This window comes from Camelus bactrianus, chromosome 5 (genome assembly GCF_048773025.1).
Source record: "Camelus bactrianus isolate YW-2024 breed Bactrian camel chromosome 5, ASM4877302v1, whole genome shotgun sequence".
In the NCBI taxonomy this organism is placed as follows: domain Eukaryota; kingdom Metazoa; phylum Chordata; class Mammalia; order Artiodactyla; family Camelidae; genus Camelus; species Camelus bactrianus.
The window spans coordinates 71,354,100-71,372,843 of NC_133543.1; the positions used below are offsets into that span (position 1 = coordinate 71,354,100).

At 39.5% G+C, this 18,744-nt stretch overlaps 1 protein-coding gene across 3 annotated transcripts in view; it reads right to left on the reverse strand.

Annotated features, from left to right (window-relative positions):
- CPS1 (carbamoyl-phosphate synthase 1) overlaps positions 1–18,744 on the reverse strand; it is a 135,942-nt gene that overhangs the window by 12,732 nt on the left and 104,466 nt on the right. For all 3 annotated transcript variants that reach the window (XM_074364058.1, XM_074364057.1, XM_010960062.3), the window contains 8 exons: positions 16,948–17,142; positions 16,459–16,526; positions 14,693–14,768; positions 10,204–10,281; positions 7,070–7,177; positions 5,341–5,430; positions 3,819–3,989; positions 1,309–1,383 (listed from right to left, as the gene is read on the reverse strand). In XM_074364058.1, the coding sequence (XP_074220159.1) occupies positions 1,309–1,383; positions 3,819–3,989; positions 5,341–5,430; positions 7,070–7,177; positions 10,204–10,281; positions 14,693–14,768; positions 16,459–16,526; positions 16,948–17,142 (861 nt within the window). The remainder of the gene's footprint in view (positions 1–1,308; positions 1,384–3,818; positions 3,990–5,340; positions 5,431–7,069; positions 7,178–10,203; positions 10,282–14,692; positions 14,769–16,458; positions 16,527–16,947; positions 17,143–18,744) is intronic.

Below are 18,744 nucleotides of genomic sequence, written 5' to 3' on the forward strand. Positions count from 1 at the left end.
CTGTCTATACCTCTGAAACAGAGACAAGAAAGGGGGAGCTGGATTTCTAATTCTCTCACATGTTCGTATTTCAACCACTCCAGTAATGTATGTTTGGAAACAGAATGGACTTAAGTGCTGAAAATAGATTTGCCACACTAGAGAAAACAGCATGAAGGAAACAGATCTCTCCCTGATCTGAACCCTGAGCCAACTGAAAACAGCCCCGCTGCTGAGTGACCATGGGATCAAGACGGACCTGAAAGACTGTCTCCTCAAACAGCAGAGAAATGTAACGTAGGTCCCTCGTTTTCAACTTAGGTTTTCTCACCTATTAAATTAACAGAAGCAGCAAAGCTGCTAAGAGAAGGCAATCATCAGTCCAAATTCAAACGAGATAGCCATTTATTCCTCCCTGCCTCCCTTCTGGTCTCACTTGGCTTCTCACCACACATCTTGCCTGTAACCAGGCAACCATATAAAACATCACGTATTTGTTACAATTAAGTATTTTCCCCTTCCAGGTTTTCCTCAATACCAAGAGGAAACAATGGTGCTTCCCAGTCTGATGCTGCCACTCCCGGGTGCACTGATGAGAATCTGAAGGTTGTATCGAGTAAGTCTGTCAAGGGCTAGGTGATTTATAAAATGTCCTGACACTGACATGTAGGGAACTCTCTGGAATCTGACAGATCTCTACAAGAAACACATTTCACATTCTTAAAGAAACCTTCAGCTGACAGAGTCCCCAACACAAGTGAAGAGGGACATCCAGTGGCCAGTCCCATTATAGTCTTTAGATAATCCCTGGGAGGTTAAAGTTGCTTTGAAAGTGGCCCTGGGATTCTGCATGTATCTGCAGATTCCACAATGTTTCAGCCCCCGTTATCTTTCTCATGCTGTACATTCACTCTCCATATTGCTAGTAAAAACTCCACGGTCTAATTTCCCTGTAGCAAGGCAAGTTAGGGGAGTGGAGAGCCGTGCTGTTACAGAAAGACTGGAGAAACTTAAAATAAAAAGAAAGAACCAGAAGATATTTACTTAGATGTCAAGAGAAATATTTGAAAGACATTCTCAATGTGTGATGTGGAAATGAATGACAAACACACGTATTATGGTCACATGTTGAAATACAAGTGAAAATTTAGACTCTGGTCTGCAAAAGCAAAAGATTTTTCCTCAGTTCAAACTTCTTAAGCCCTTTCAGACTTACTCTGATAGCAAAAGAAGTGTCTTCCTTACTACTTACTAACTTACTCACTATATTCAGATCATAAAACCATAGATTTCAAAGTCGAAAGTGTCCATGGATCATGAACTAGTTACCTCTCCGGTGGAAGCCATCTCACAGCGCAGGATGGGGTCAGCGTCCCTCAACCGGGGCCAGGAGAACATTGGAGCCTGTCAAAAATAACAGGTGGGAGAAGTATGTGAGAAAAAGGTATAAAAGGAATAAGGGAGGATAAATACATTTAGTGAATCATCTCGCATAGGATTCATTTAGGCTCTGGTAGACACGTAAAAAGTTTCTTTGGTCTAAGCATCTGACTTGAAAAATAGCTTTAAACTCCTGTTCCAGAAATTTCTTGAGCTCTTGGCCAAAAACTTGGATTAAATAATCACAAATTATTTCTGTAAATAGGACCCCAGTGACCAGACTAGGCCAGTGTTTCTAATCTGGCCTACACATATTCTTACTGGAGTGATTTCAATCGAAGTCTGCTGGGCATGGATCTCCCAAACAGAGTTCAAACACATTTTTTTTTCTTGGTAGGCTTTTGAAACATTACTCTTCTTGTTCTGATCATTTGGACTTGAAACAAGCCACCTTGCCAGAAATGTCTGTCTGCAAGCTGACTTCTGAGACATTAAACTGTTGTTGACGCCTCTTAAAAAGCCTTGAAAAACATTCTGCTTGGAAACACTTTTGCCCAGAACTTTCATACAAACTAGAACACAGATAAGAGTGCTTCCTTTTCTTTATTTTATCAGTGCAGTTCACTAAGAACCAAATTCTCATTTCTTCTGTATATCCATTTATCCAGTCTAGACTATTCCTCCTCTGATTCTGGCACTCCTCCATGTCATCATGGGAATTCTTGCTTGAGGTTATTCAACGGGGTCATCTTAGTCAAGTTATTATATATTCCTGCTCTCTCTGCACATCACCTGTTGATATCCACCCACCTCACTAGGACCATTTTAAGACTGACTGTGAACAAGTTACTTGACAAAAAAAATCAAGATTCCTGTACAATGATCAGTAGAAAAGAAGTAAACTGGAAAACGCAGTGCATTTTGAAAAATTTCATATCTATCAGTACTGTTATTAGTTGGAAATTGTTTCATACCCATATGTGTGTACCCATGTGTGTGTGTATAACCCTGTGTCTAAGAATAAAGACATGTGACTTTGAAACTCATATATAGATGAACCAATGGAAAAATATTTGGGGGGGCCTTCTACTTGCTGGTCTCAAACAAACAAACAAAAATCCTATGTATATATATTTTCCCACTGAGAGCTCTAATAGTTTATGTTGTATCACAGCCTCCAGGAATAAAATGCCACCCTCCCCCAACATAAGAAGTGGCATTCCATCTCAATGGACCATAAAATCCAGGGCATCCTAAGTTATTAACATAACAGGACTATTAAGTACTTTTTATTTATAGCTTCAACTTAAAACTTCTACTATAAAAGTCATGGTCTCAGCTGTAACACAAGTATGGTTGAGGTAACTAATACATACAGAAATGGAAACCTTCTGAAGATGTACAAAATGTGTAAATGTCACAGAAACATATACAATATAAATTGCATTGTGTACTTTATCTAAACAATTCAAATATACTGATATATTTTACTAATCCTCATACTGTCCAGTGAGGTAGTTAAGGGTCATAATTATAAATACTGTGTCCATGGGCATACTGAGGCACCTAGAAAAGCACAATGGACTTATTATTAAGTTCTTACTAGCAATATCCATATATACAGGCATCTCTCATTTTATTATGCTTTACTTTATTGCACTTCACAGCTAATGCATTTTTTACAAATTGAAGCTTTGTGGCAGCCCTGCACCAAGCAAGTGTACTGGCTCCATTCTTTCAACAGCATTTACTCACTTCATGTCTCTGTGTCACATTTTGGTCATTCTCACAATATTTCAAACTTTTTCATTATGATTATATTTGTTATGATGATCTGTGACCAGTGATCGTTCATGTTACTACTGTAAAAAGATTATGACTTGCTGAAGTCTCAGATGATGATGGGTATTTTTAGCAATAAAGTAGTTTTTAATTAAGCTATGTACATTGTTTCTTTAGTCATAATGTTATTGCACACTTAACAGACTACAGTATAATGTAAATATAACTTATATGCACTGGGAACTAAGCAAAGTAGCCAAGGCAGTAAAAATTTAACCACCACTGTAGGGTAACACTTTTACAAGATTCATGCATTCCTGAAGTCCTGGCACAATTCAAGCCTTATCCTAAGAAAATATATCCAGAATCTCTGTTTACCAACTAAACTGGCACCGTTATGCATCAGCTGCATAAATGTAGTTTATATTTTACTCAGCTAGTTGGTTTTGAAGTTATTACATTCTAAATACTTTTAAAATTTTTTGAAATGCACAATAGTACACATAAAGCTGCCTGTAGAGCAACTACATTGTATTATTCAAAGTAAACATCATAAGCCTCTAGTCTAGCACTTCAGTTAGAAGGTTCATAAAATATCAAGATTATTTTTGATGAAAATCTTTCTTTTAATTTCTTGGGAACTTGAACAATGACTAATAGATTTTTGAAAATGTTACCTTAATTGCAACATAGTCAGCAGGAATTATGGGGTGCTCCAGTGTTGGAAGGGGTTTCTCATCAACGTTCTCTCCAATCATCACCTTGGTGGCCACATCAATGAAGTCTACCCCAAGTGTCTTGGAAACAAAGGGGAAGGATCGAGAAGCTCTCAGGTTACACTCAATCACCTGGAGAGGTAACAAAATTCAACAGAGGAGAAAGGACGGTGAGAGCCAGCGACGACATTAATATGCTCCCTGCCCCTTGGGTTCCTGCTGTTATTGGCTGGGTCCCAGCGCTTGTGTCACCAGCCTCTTCTTTTCCTTCCCGCTGCTTGACACCTGCTAACTTGGTTTCCTTTCAGTCAGTATCTTTGAATTCTAACTTTTCTCCCATCCCCTATTCACAATTCCATCCCCACACGTTGCTGACAGACTTACTTCAACACAGAATTCAGATAAAGCCGCATCGTTACTGCAAAGCCTCCAGCAGATTTCTACTAGACATCAGACGAAAGTCTAGTTCTTGAAAGCCTTCCCTCCTCTTGCCTCGGTGAACCCCTCTGTGTTCTCTTGTACTACCTTCCTGATCCCAGTCTTTCTTTCTTTCACCTTCCATGATTTCCCTAGAAAGATGGCCTTGCTGAACTGAACAAGTCACTACCTCTTAAAATGTGCCAAATTTTCTCACAGACGTTGTAATGTGTACTGTCCTCTCTATCTTCCCGTCTTATCGAAATCCTAGCTATCCTTTAAGATACAGCTAAAATTTCAGAGTCTTCTTTGAAGTCTTTTATGATGCACCCCAAACCCGGCATATGACACTCAAATACATGCTCATGAACACACCTGCGCACAGACACACACACACACACGCTAGCAAACAAGCTCTCTGTAGCCCATGACTCCAACACCACTTTATCTGTCCATCCCTTCTAGCAGCTATTTGACTTGTGTTATAGTTATCTACAAACTCGTCTTCTCCCTAGTCCTCACTAAGCTGAGAGTCTTGAGCAGAGACTGTGTTCTGTACACCTTTTAGCCAACTTATGACTTTGCCTAGTAGGTGATGAATCAGCATTGGTTACTAATTGGTTACATTAAGTAGACTAAATTAATTAAGACTAACTTCATTGACTTAACATTTTTTTTTGTAAATGTATCCAAACAGCTTTCTTTTCAGAGAAAGGAGTGAAGCAAAACTTCAGTGCATATAATTTATGACTGTTCTACATGCTCAGATTACTTAATCACAGTCACTGCATCCATCCATACTATACTGTAGGTGGCAGACAGTGATCTTCCGTGCAGTGGATCAGAGCGCTTTACAAAGCTGAGACCGACATGTCAGTGCCACCAAGAGCCTGTGCTTCAAACGAGGCAGGTGTTGTATGCTGCACAGCACCCCATTCTCAGACACAGTCACCTGCAGGGCTCTCAGATGCTCTGCCACTGTGTTCACACAGATTACCGAAGGGACACAAACCAGCACCACCTAACACAGCAGTGGTGTCTTCTCAAACATTGTGGCATTTCTTACCAAGACGTTGTTTCCTTTGACAAGAAACTGGACATTGAATGGGCCAGAGATGGCAAAAGCCTTTGCGATTTTTCGGGTAGCATCCTTCACCTAGATTAAAAGGACAATGATACAGAGCTAAAGAACATTCGTTAGTTTAAAAACAAAGTGCAGCACCTTAATTAGATGTCTTTAATTTCTCTTTACAGAGAGCTACATCTCCACTAATCATAATAATACTAATAGTAATAGTAATAGTAATAATAATAGAATCCATTCTTCTGTTAACAAAATAAGCTATTAACAAAGTAATATTTGTACTATATGCACTAAATATTTACAACAGGATAGCAGAGAAAAGAACAAATAATCTTACAGGATTATCTTTCTGCCAAATGTAGCTATCTACCTACAATTATAGACACTGGTTTTACTTCGAGGGCTAAATAGAATCCTTTCAGTCTATTGTTTCGGAACCAAAAGCTGTAGTCCAAACTCTATCTAACGACGCCCCTGCTGAGGAGTGCAGGCCCTGAAATTACATGGTGCTGCAAAGAGACCAGAGAGATTTCTTTTATGTGCTTTGCTTTTGCCCTGGACTCTACAAGGGTAGGTATTATGGTCAGAAGGAAACATATATCCTTGTGGGGAGGCTCTGCGTGTCACACAGAGGAATTCCTGCCTCCAACCAGGGCCGGAAGGTACTCATGCAAAGAGAGGGCACTGACTTCTAGAATCAGGAGGTTTTCACAATACTCTCACAAAAGTGGTTCAGTAACTTAATCAGTTATAAAAGGAAGTAGAGTCCATGGGCACGCAGCTCTGAGAGACCTGGAGAAATCTGAGTTCTCAAGGTCATTTACCCTGATATGAAGCACTGAAGCACATTTGAAATTCTGGGATGTTGTTCTTCTATGCTGCTGGTGCTACAAACCAGATTACTGCTTCACATTCTAAAACTTCAGAATCCAGCCCACTGCACAGCTAGTCAGACAGGCCTGCCTAGATTCCAATGGCAGGATTACTGCGAAGTCTCACCGAAAAAGCTAAGCCTAACCTCATATACCTGCACACTAAAGGAACATCCCCAAGAGTTATTTAAGATAATTGTCTCTAAGATGACACCGAGCAGTGCATACTGAGTACTGAAGCAGAGTCATCATTCCTGGAAAAGCCTCTAAGGCAGTGGTTCCAAAAGAGGGATTGAAAGAAGCATAAAGTGCTGTTTGAGGTGAGGGTAAGGGCAGACAGTGAAAGCGTCGGTTCCAGAAGGTTCTCATGGGACTGCTGCACACCTGCTTCTAACTGAGAAGCATGGCTTTAGATGCTGTTCACCTGTAATTGGCTCTCAAACACTAGAATCATCTGCCGCAGCAGATATCCAGATGTGGTCCCCAGATGGGCGGCAACAGGATCACATGAGGACTTGTTAAAAAGGCAAATTCTGTGGCTCCACTTAGAACGACAGAATCAGAAACTGGGGATGGAGTCTGAAACCTGTGTTTTAACAAGTTCCTCGGATGGTTATGACGCACACTGAAGTTAGAGAGCCACCGCGCTAGTAGGCAACCAAATGGGCTCTAAAGATTAGTGAAGGAAATTGTTACTTTTAAAATACCCAGCAGACTCAGAGCAAGGAAGTTCCCCTCATAATTAAATTTCACCTAGCGCATGTCCTACACTGCTACCTAGTTAAATTATTTTTTTAATTTCTGTCTTTCCCCTTTCACTTTTATTTATAAATGATGACCTTTTCAATAGCTCCTTGGCTGATGGTTTGTGTGGGCAGCATCAGAGTAGCATCTCCCGAGTGGACGCCTGCATCTTCCACGTGTTCAGAGATGGCATGGGAGATAACCTGGTCAAAAGAAGATTTCAGAAAGAGTTGTCAGTGTGAACGAAAAATACTGCAAGCCATATCAGTAAACAAAGAATGCTGAAACCATCAAGTCATCAGCGGCTGCCACCACCCCCCATTGAAGACTAGCCTGCAGCCCAGCCTCTGTGGCCACTCACAATGGTGCACCCTGAGGGGACTCAGAATAATAAAGGACAATATAGCCCTAGATAGCTAGATGCTTGTCAAAGGAATGAATTCAATGAGCCCAAATGTTTGCTCCCTCCCATACACAGAAAAGCACTAAATTCTTTAACTTGAGATGCCTGGTTTTCTTTAGATAACAAGTAATCTTTTATTGTTCCAACTACCTGGTCCTTGTTGTAAAGCTCCTATATATCCTAGCTCCTGCCCCACCTCTTGGGAGAAGTCCCTCAGAGCATCTGAGAGGCTGTCATCCAGGCTCGAGTCCTCCCGCCAAATAAAACATAACTCTCAACTTCTAGGTTGCCCATTTATTTCAGTCGACATCAGGGGCTTACTTCAGTGAAGCTACTGCCTCGCGCACTCCCTTGATTCTAACAGATGCCTCCAGCATTGATTAGTTTCTCTGCTAAGTCCCTGATGAGAGGACTAGAAAGAGCTGCCATGGAGCCTCACCAAGCCCTGTGCAGTGACAGATCACCTCAAGGGGCAGCTGAGAGTGTCTTGAGAGCTTACCTCCCTCTTGCATTGATTAGAATAGGTATAAATAACAGGACAAGAAGACAACTAAGTCAACTCATATTGACTTTTGAGAATGAAGAGGAAACTAAAGCATTGGGGAAGCACTGAAGATACCTTTATCTTTCCTTTCTAGGTTAAGTTTTAGGCTCTGGAAAAGAAAAGATGGAGAGGTGAATATTTAGCTAGATAAATGTTATAACTGAGGTGGATCAGAAAGAGAACTGAAGCTCAAAAGATCAAGAGATCTTTAAATTGAAATTTGAGACAAGAGGGAAGCAAGAGGAAGATATTCTTGTCCTCTTTTAGAGATAAGAAAACCAAGGCAATATAGAAATAAATAACCCAAGTACATGTGACTACTATGTGACCAGGTCAGGATTTTGAACTCTTACCTGTCAGATTGCAAAGTTTATGGCCTCAATCACTATAACCAGAATGTTAATAGTATGTGTGTCTTTGGGAAATGATAAAGCTGAGATGGGGGAGAATAATTGGGTGACTGTAAAAGACTTAAATAAATTACAGAGAAGATTGTTTATCAGATTTATGGATGACTTAAAGCATAGTGACATGTGAGTCTCAGTACACCAGCCACTTAAGAGTTCTGTGGCCTGGGCAAGGTACTTCATCTGCTCAGCCTTGGTTTCTGATAGGATAGAAACAACAATAGTATCTGCCTCAAAGAATGTCTGTAAAGATGAAAGAGAACACATATACAGTGCCCGGCACGGTATTTAGTGCAGAGTAAGCACTCAGACTTTTTCATACTGTCTGGAAATGGGGAGACAACGGTCCCACTGAGCTCTGAAAAAGTTATACGTCTGAAGTACTATGTCCATTTCTGAGTGTGACTGTTTGAAAATTCTGTGAATAACCTGGAACACTTCCAAGAGAAGGGGTCCAGGATGGTAAACAGTGGTTGATGCCTAAGAGATGCTTAGGGCAAGAGCACGTCCTAGCAAGCTGGAGCCAGATCAGGCCAATAGACCAGCATTACTTCACCAGCACAGTATTTGAAAACACACAAATGTGTGTGGGCCAGCCTTACATCAATTCCACATTGGTATGATCACATTCCTTTTATTTTGTATCTCAGTCTCAAATACACAAAATGTTAAAAAAAAAAAAAAAAAAAAGAGGAAAAGATTAAGCATATGCTCTATAACTCTGGAGGCCAGGAGGTCAGGGATGAAAATTCTAGGGAAGCAGACCTTAGTTCAAGAGAAGGAATATGTGAGATGTCCAAGAAGTAAAGGCAAGGAACAAAAATAAACAAATATATATGTAATCCTACAACTGTCTCTGTTCTGTATAACCAAAAGGGTTAAACAGAGAGCAAGTGACCGCTTTCCAGGGATGCTGAAGAAAATCCTCATCCTTGGGGTGTATGGGGTTGAAATAAACAATTTCTAGGGGTGCTTAAACTCTAGAGTATATGATTCTGTGGTAAGAAGTTGTCATTATTATATACATATACACAGATGTATATATACATATATATTTTAAAAAACTCTACTTTAAATTGTTAATCTAGAAGATAAAAACATAAATAAATAAATACAGAATAAAACAAACAAAAAATTATTTAACATTTTCAATAGAGTATGAAGTAGAAAAGGAAGGCCAACTTTTGATTTTACCTTAAAGCAAACAAAATGATGCAGACTCCCTAAAATACAACTTCCTGTCATTCAAGATAAATCATAAATGCCTTGTTAGCACAATGTGAAAACTAAAGGAAAGCATTCTTCATGTTTTCATTTCTCCCTGAAGGCGGAGGTGTTCTTTGTATTAGCAATACAAGATATGGTGTGGTAAGCCAGTTGTATGTTATTATTACCCTTATCCACCCTCCTCTGTTTAATTTTACCTTTATTAACCAATAATAAATAAAAAGGGGGAGGACGAAAAATCAAGAGAGAAGAAAAAGTAGGGATTCATTTAGGAACTTCAGAAAGAAAAGTATTGGGTGTTTTTATAATATCCATTGAAACATAAAAGGAAACCCACAGACAAAAGAAAATGAGAGCGAAAATCTATTCAAAAAGAATGAGCACAGGATGATAATTAATTTTGAATATCATCAAAGAGAAATTCTAGCAGTATGAAACACAGAAGATATGATACCCATGACACATCAACGGAATTGTCAGTGAATCTGAACATTTTTTTTGGACTGAGCAGCTTGTCCCCACTATTATTAGAGACCTGTTTTGTAGAAATCATGAACATTGACCTGCATTATGTTTCAAAATTGCCAGGAAAAAAAAAAATTCTGATGGGAAGGCAGGGACGGGGGAGGTGGAGGATAAGGCACTTACTCTTCCGTCTTTGCCAACAGCGTCCATTTCCACTTCCCGAGCCCCCTCAATAAATTTCGTCAGCACCACTGGGTGTTCCTGTCACCAAGGAAGACAGAGGGGCAGAACCTTTAGCTGAAATCACATGTATAGTGTCAAATAAATCGTGTATCTTAAGTAAATACCAGGGCAATACTTGGGGGGGAAAAACTTAATGCTAAACAAACTACACATACTCATTAGCCAATTTGTTTCATAAGAGCAAGGTCATTCTTTGCTTACGGTGAGGAAGAGGGTCTTTCTCCAAATTTGAGTACTCAGTGAACTGAACATGAGTGTTGAAATTTTAAATACAGACTTCTAGGTGAGTTAGAGAAAGGGGGAGGCTAAGGAGAGGGCAGAATGAGGGTCCTTTTCTGGCCAGAATGATAAACCTCTGTTTTATTTATAATTATAGATTAGTATTAGCTCAAGCTTTTTCTCTCTTCCTATTTTTATCTTTCTCAAGCCTTTCAATCAGTCTCTATTTGAGATTGTGGAAGAACTTAGGAGAGCAGCATCTTGTTTCAGTTTTCTTAGGCAAAGATGGAATCCTTTACCTGGAACCGACGTGCCTTAAACTTCTGAAGTATGACTTTTGCAACTGCAAAATCACTTCTCTTTATTCATCTTAAAATGTCTTCTTTTCTCAGCTATTTCAGACCCCTTATCATTCTTTAATTTCTTCCCGCACTCAGTTCCTTCATGACACGCTGCAATGCCCTCCACAACCCGACCACTGCTTGCTTTTTCCAGACTAAATGGAGAGGCTGAACGAAGACCTCCAGGATTGAGGCATCTCTCCTCCTCTGTGCCCCAGGGACCGGCAACCTGCACCACTGCTGTTCTCTTACCAAACGCTGCCTCTCCCTGTCTCCATGTCTCTCCTTCCCAAATGCACTCCACCTCTCTCCTCACCCTCATCGTTTACATTTCAACCCATCCTTCAAGGCCTAGCTCCAATGCCACCTCCTCCCTGAAGCCTTCTCTGAACATCTCTTTTTCTTCTAAACACCAGCCCCTTTTCACCACTATCAGGGAGCTCATCATTCTCTGCCTATGTATTCAATGTATATATCTCATCTCCTTTAACAGAATGCTTTAAATAGAACTGAATTTTGTGAAAAATTCAAAATAACCAGTTTTATGCCACAAACAGGCTGCTCTCTTCCTAAAATTTATTACCAAATGAGGAAAATCTCCCCACTTCCTTTTCTTCAAAAACCTATTTGATAGGCAAAAAAAAAAGTTTTTTCATCTCTGTTCCCTCTTTTAAAAATATTGGATATTTACTATTGGCAGGCCTCGTAGAGCTGTGTTAAGACCTATGTAGGAATTTTTCTCTGTATTATGATGATAAGGATATAACTTGAAAAAAAAAAAGATAAAATTTATCAGCTGTCTTAGTCAATTTCTCTAGCCAAGCCTAAGGGATTTTTGTTCAAGTGATTTATCGAGGGAGTGAGAGAAGCAAGACTGGGCAGCTGGAACGGGTTACTACATTCGTGGTCTCAGTGGGGACTGGATTCAGCCTAACCCTACAGGGAGCTCTGGAGCATGAGTTGCAGCACAGAGAAAGTCCCATCTTGAGGCAAAGGTCAGTCACTGTCCAGGGTTTTGAGGGTGGTGATGAGGTGAGGGATCTTGCCTCGTGGTTGAGGCTCCCCTTTGACTGAGAACAGTTATCCTGAGCAGAAGTGCAGCTGGGGGGTGTTACCAGCTACCACAGCAGGTGGGGGATGGGCAATCCCACAGGTAAAGGGATCTGAATGGGGCGAGGACCGCATCTGCCATCCTGGTCAATTGAACAAATTTATGAAATCATCCTGACAATGTGGAGGAAGAAAATTTCTTACTAAAGTTCCCTCTTTCAGCAACGTTATCCATGGTTAGCCTTTTTAAAGTATTTTCTTCCTTTGGCCCATGAACCACATTTTCATGCCTCTTTCTAGGCGCCTTCATGGCTCTTTCTTCTCTACTCAGCCCTTAATGCTAGGCTTCCTCTCATCTCTGTCTTAACTCTTCACCTTGCCTCTACGCCCTCTTCCTGGTGATTACTTCCATTCTCAAAGCTTCAATTAAAATGATAAGCTATTGATTTCCAAATCTATATTTATATCTCTATCTTTAGCCATGATCTGGATCTTCAATTCTAAATCTATATAATCCTTTACTTTCAAAGAATCTTTACTTGAACTCTTCACAAGCACCTCATATTTGAAAGGTCAAAAATTAAATAATATATAATTTCCCCTTTAAAACTTCCCCTTCAGTGTGCCTTGTTTCAATAAATGGTATCACTGTCCATCTAGTTGAAGGCAGAAATGCAGGAATCATCCTTTATCCTCTTTCACCCTCTGTCTCCATCCATTCACATCCTCAGTGCATGTTCTCGGTATTTCTAGAATCCATGGTTACTATCATTACTCTGATTCAAGGCACTGTCATCTCTACCTTGAGCTACCTGACAGCCCCGTAACCTCTTTCCATGAATTCAGTCTTGTCCCAGATGTCACTCTCTGTATTATAGCAGAGCAAGCTTTTCCCTTTTTTTTTTACTTCTAATTGCTCTTTTTTTTAATTTGAAGTATAGTTGATTTACAATACTGTGTTAGTTTCAGGTGTACAGCATAGTGATTCAGTATTCAGAAAATATGACTGAAATCCAAACTTAGTACAATGACTGACAAAGAAAGACTTTATTTCTACTCCACCATCATTATAATCAACACTCCCCCTGTAGCCATGTTAAGTGGGTGCTTTATCAGTTTCTAGAAACCCCATGGTCTTTCTCAGTTTCCGGCCTTCACGTATGCTGCTCTTTCTTCCTACTCACACTCAGGATATAAACCTTTTAACTCTGAACCAACCATTTTGAATCAATTTAAAAGTCCCTTCTTCAGGAACTGGATTCCAAACCTTTTACACTCTCCCTCAACTTCATGTATTTTCTCAATTGCAATGCTCATCATATTATAATTATTTGATGTCTGATGGTCCTAGTAAAGGGTCCTCTGTCAGAGCAGAAACTGTCTTTTCGTGAGACTGACCCCTGATCCTGAGAAAAATGCCATTATACAGCAGGTGCTAAATATGAATGAACACATAAATAGATGATTGATGGGGACTGGTTTTACTCTAGGTTCACTGAATTGAGAAGCCCAGATTCTGTTGCAGTTTGATGGAGAGACTTGAATCAGAAGTACTCAATCAGAACATCTCTGTTACAAACCTTTGGCCCTGTAAAGGTTTTGTCCATATGATAGCAGAAAAAATATTTAAAGTAGAGGCTCGGTGAGAACCAGGGTTGCAAACAGGATGGAGAGAACACCTGCCTCAGCCCTCACGTGAGACCAGCTATGTCCAGCTGCTGGTTTCTCGGGAGGAGAGTGGGCAGGACACCCGGCAGCAAATAAAACAGAGAAGAGGACAGTCGGTGTCTCACTCCAGAGCACATTAATGAAAACTAGTCCATTGGACAGATTCCTTCCTCCATTTTCTGACTTGTACACAAAAGTGAGTTCAAACTCCACTTGGCTTCTTTTTTTATACTTCCTGTCTCTTCTCGGAGTTTATTCTCATCCACTTTCTTCACTGACCAAATTTCCTTGGGGGACAACTACCACACAGAAAGGAGGTCCAGCGTTATATGTGCAGGGACAGTCCATACCCTTCATTCCTCTTTGAAATGCCTCTGATTTCACTCCTCGGCTCCCTCCGAATTCCACTTGCCTAACATCAAACTCTTCTATACGAGATGTGCTTTCTCTTTCTCTCTCCTTCTTTTTTAAGCCCCAACTAGCTTTTGAATGCTTTAAAAAGAAAACATTACTTTCATCCTCTACAGCTCAAGGTTTGCAGATCAATAACCCCACTGGGTGAATCTTAAATGGATCACACTGAGGTAATGCCGAAGGAGAAAGTAAAAGCTGGGGGCAGCGGAGGAAGGTGGTTGAGAGACCACAATATTATAAACATTTTTATTAACTTACAAATAGAATGTACTAAAATGAAAAAAAAAATCAATAGGTGAGTGAAGGGATTTACTATTAAAGTTGTGGAGTTGACCAAGGCTAAGAAAGTCTCTCCAGGTGTGAGAATTCAAAGTCAGGGGAGCCTTCACCGTTTCATGATGAGAATGGGAGGCTAGGAATCTCAGGGACAACTTGACCAGCATCTAACTCATGAACAGATAAGGACGCTTAGCCAGCCTTGCCCCTGAAGAAGAAAATCATATACATCTCTGTTCTGACCAAATATGCACTGGTCTTCCTCTTCTTCCACTAACCCTAAGGATCTAAATATAATTAAATGCATTTGTGTTTTCTCATTCCCATATGTAGGAGAATAGTGGGTAGAAGAAAAAAGAAAAATTGTCTTAACAACATCTTGTACAAAGAAATACAGCATATAAAATAAGGTAGCAATTAACAGAAGAGGTAAAAATAATCCAAAGGAAATTGGACACTACCTGTGAGACTCTAGTGGCCTCCTCTAGGAATTTTTTCATCTCATCCTCGGAGAAAACCACATTCATGGCAGACCCACTGGGTAAGGAAGAGGGAAAAAAAGAGGTCAGTTTCTTTTACCACTTCAGAAGTAAAGCATGCTAGATATTATTGTTTCTCAGAAGAATTCCAGGCAACCTCTAATTCCAGTCCGGGCTAAGAAAGGAGGTGCCTTTTTCTAAACTGAGACTTTATGTAATCAATGGGATAATCAACCAAAGTAAAAAAAAAATAATCCCCCAAGATGGGGATGAGGAAGGTATGAGACCTGTGACAATGCCTAAGAAGAATCATGGTAGCTCTTAGAGATGGCACGTCCCCAAGATTCACCCTTTCTGATTTACTGTTTTAACTCTCTACTGGTTCCAGGTAACACTCCAACCTTAAAAGGATTTATTCTAGAACCTAGTTTCTCTAAACTTATTTCTTCAGTGATTATTACCAATAGCTGATCTTAACCCACAGGTATACTGTCAAAGCAGGTCATTCTATTACCTCAGCTGGGTTACAAAAGAATCATTTTTTTTTAAGTAATACTTGTGAATATAATGTACAGTATCTGACTGAAATGTATTCAAGTATGTCCCTTCAAATTCTTGAGAAAGAATGTTATCTGAAATCAATTTACTCTGAATTTTGGCATTTTCAGAATGGGATGGATGGGGAGAAAAGAAGGAAGAGAAGAAATAAAGAAAAATATTACTTTCCACTTCCTTTTAAAAAGTAGCATTTTCCCTTCTTTTTCTACTCTATTACAAATTTTCTGCATAAGGAGCTTTCAATTTCTTCCTTTATTTAAGACAGGAAGGCTACAGCATAATAACGTTGATAATTCACATCACAGGAAACTAAAACAAAGACATGGATTGCAGTCATGAGAGGAAGCATGGTAGTCAGAGCTGCTTTCTGCGACTCTCCCTTAAACGTCTGTATGCTGTTTAACTTAACTTACATTAACACCTCAAAGAAGTAGTATTATTAGACTGTGGTTTACACAAAATGTCATTTAAATAAAAAGGAAAGTTTTCCACCTCATTTGAAATTTTTCATTATTTTAAAAGATCCTATCTCAAATTCCATTTACACTTTCAAATTGTGCACAGCAAACGATGTTTCTCTCATTATCCCCTGTTCAGTGAAGTAGTTCCTTACATGTGGTAACATCTGAAGAGACTAGGTGACAAGTCACAACTTCTCCTTTGATAACAGAACTTAGTTTCAAAGTTTATTACAAAAGAACCTCACTGTCCATGTCCTTCAACATCACAATTCTTTTATTAAAAAATCTGATTTCAAAAACTTAAACACTCAAACCAGAGGCACCATCAGAAGGTGCTAACAACAGTCGAAGATAAGCTGTCATTTCTGGGTATTAGAAAACGGATGGTGGCGAAAGATAACCCAAATTTGTTTTGTTTTCGCTTTTTTTGTTTTTCAAATGGTCCTTTTCTCCAGTGTAAAACTACCCTCCCTCCGTTTGGCAAGGAAATACTCTAACCCCTCCTTCTAAGATGCAGGATGGATTGTAGACGCTTTGTACTGTTACTCCCTGAAGGAAAAGCATTAAGCTGAAGAACTGTGCACAGGTCCTCAGTCTGGCTGTGTTGGTGTGGGGATTGTTGATGGATTTACAAATTACTACACAACAAAGCCTCATGCCATTAGCATACAGAATGCAGTTCTATATCTCTGGATTTTTAAATCATTGTTTTAGAAAACAATATATTACCTCAAAACATAAGAAGGTCTCAACAAGCAAGGGTAGCCCACAGACTTCGCAAATTCCAATGCCTCATTCTAATTAACAGAAACAACAACAAAAAAGTATGAATAGTTTTAAAATATTCAATAAAAATGCAGAATGGTACTGTTAGAACAAGTAGTAAGCCAACTCCTTTTATTCTTCCTCTCAAAAGACACCATTAAAATGTAAATTGGACATCGAAATACATAAAATTTCTAGTTTCTAATTCTAAATATCAAATCTAGTTCAAAAATAGTTTGAAGTTCTTTTCATTGTCTGAATCTTAATGAGAATACTCCTATCAATTTATAACCGGCATTTAACTGCAATCATGGAAATACAGCGACTTGAAAGTATATTCACCAAGCATAGTGCATTCTATCTGCCCTGTAGTTAACATCTGCAGTAGTGAACATTCAGGTTATGGCTCTTCAAAAGGGAGCATTAAAAACAGACAGGTGTCTCTCTCCTTACCAAAGTGTTAACGGCTTTCCAGGGCGCCTGAGCCACTTTCAGCTCATCCAAGACAGCTGAGAAGATGGAGCGGTCCTCAGCCCTGTCGATCTGCAGAGGGCTCGTGCCCATGATCTTGACACCGTTCTTGTAGAGGGGGACTGCCAGGTTGTTTGGAATCTGGCCCCCAACAGATATGATGCAACCACCACAGGCCTGAAAAATATGTCCTCAATATCAGCCACTGGATGATGTACAACTGTGCTAATACTGCCTCCATCTCCTTCCTGAAAATGCTGAATGTGATGGTGACATTTCCATCACTCCCATCAGTGGGTAACATGAAGCTATGCCACAGAGATAAACAGCAAGTTCTGACTGTCCAGGCACTTACCTGCTAAAATCTTTGTAAGACTCCCATATGACTATACATGATTACCATGTACGACTTCCATACAACTGAACATAAATGTGTGGCATCTACGTGTGTGGCAATTAGAAAAAGAAAATCAAGCCAATGAATATTTCCATCCCGCACTTTACATAATAACCAATTCTTGAACTACTGTTGTAATTTCCGAAATGGATGCAGATATCTCCTTGTCACATTCACCTCTCCTGCTCCTTTCCACCCCTGGACTTCACATTCAGACCAATCACCTGTAAGATCGCTTCACCAAGTTACTCCTATACTCAGAGTTCTCCAGAGGTTGCCTTTGCCTGAAGGATAAAGTGTTAACTCAGTACCACCAGGGCCACTAAGACTTTCAGATCTTATCCATGATCACTCTACTCAGCCCCAGGACACTACCTACTCACTGTCCCCACTTACATGCATTCCCACCAGCAAGCTTTCTCATCACTCAGCCTCTCCTTGCCTTGTATCCTTTCTCCCTTCTCCTTTCACTTTTCTAAACTCTAACTATACCTAAAGTCCCGTTTAAATCCTACCTCTCATTTTGACATTCTCTCTCCTTCATTGCTGCCTTGGCAGTTGTCTTCTATACCCATCACTGATTTTAGTTCCTGTTTCCTTACTATTTGCCTTACAAGCAGTCCCTGAATCTTTAACCTTAACCTTCTATGAGCAATCAAAACACCAAGATTTTTTTTTTTAAAGCCCACCAAATCTCAAATTTTCTCAAGACTAGTGTTATAGAGGTGGGGGTGAGCCAATGCAGGATGGTGGAGAATTGGATTTGGAGTTGTAAGTCCCTTCTTGGTCACCTCCGTGAAACTCTCCCTGAGATTCAATCTCATTGTCTGCAAAATTAGGATAATAACACCTGCCTACTTCATAAGGTTCCTATGTGTGTAGATCAAATAAGATAATAAACATTAAAGGTGTTATGTAAGTGTATAAGTAAGACATTATTATTAATATCAAAATATTATAATACCTGATAGGCCATTGATCTTGGCATAATTTGTTTGCCTTAATGACCTACTAATGAATACTAAAATTGCCAAAATAAAAGACATGTGCCAAATGTATTTTGTGATTATTTGAAATTATTCTGAAATATTTCTAAAAGGGATGAAACTAATTTCTCTGATGAGAGAAATTGTGTACTGCCTAAGCAAATACCCTGCAATTGAGTACTTAAGTACGTTGTAAACAGAATGGAAAATAATTATCCACATTTCTGCATATTTATAGGTACACTTAAGCTACTTTTATTACCATTATTTATGTTCAGTATCCATTTTCTGCAAACCTTTTCCTAAGAATTATTCTCTTAACTATAATAATATGTTATTTGCATATTTTCTTTAGTTTATTAGCAGTGTTAAGATTTTAGAGGCAAAAAACCCCCT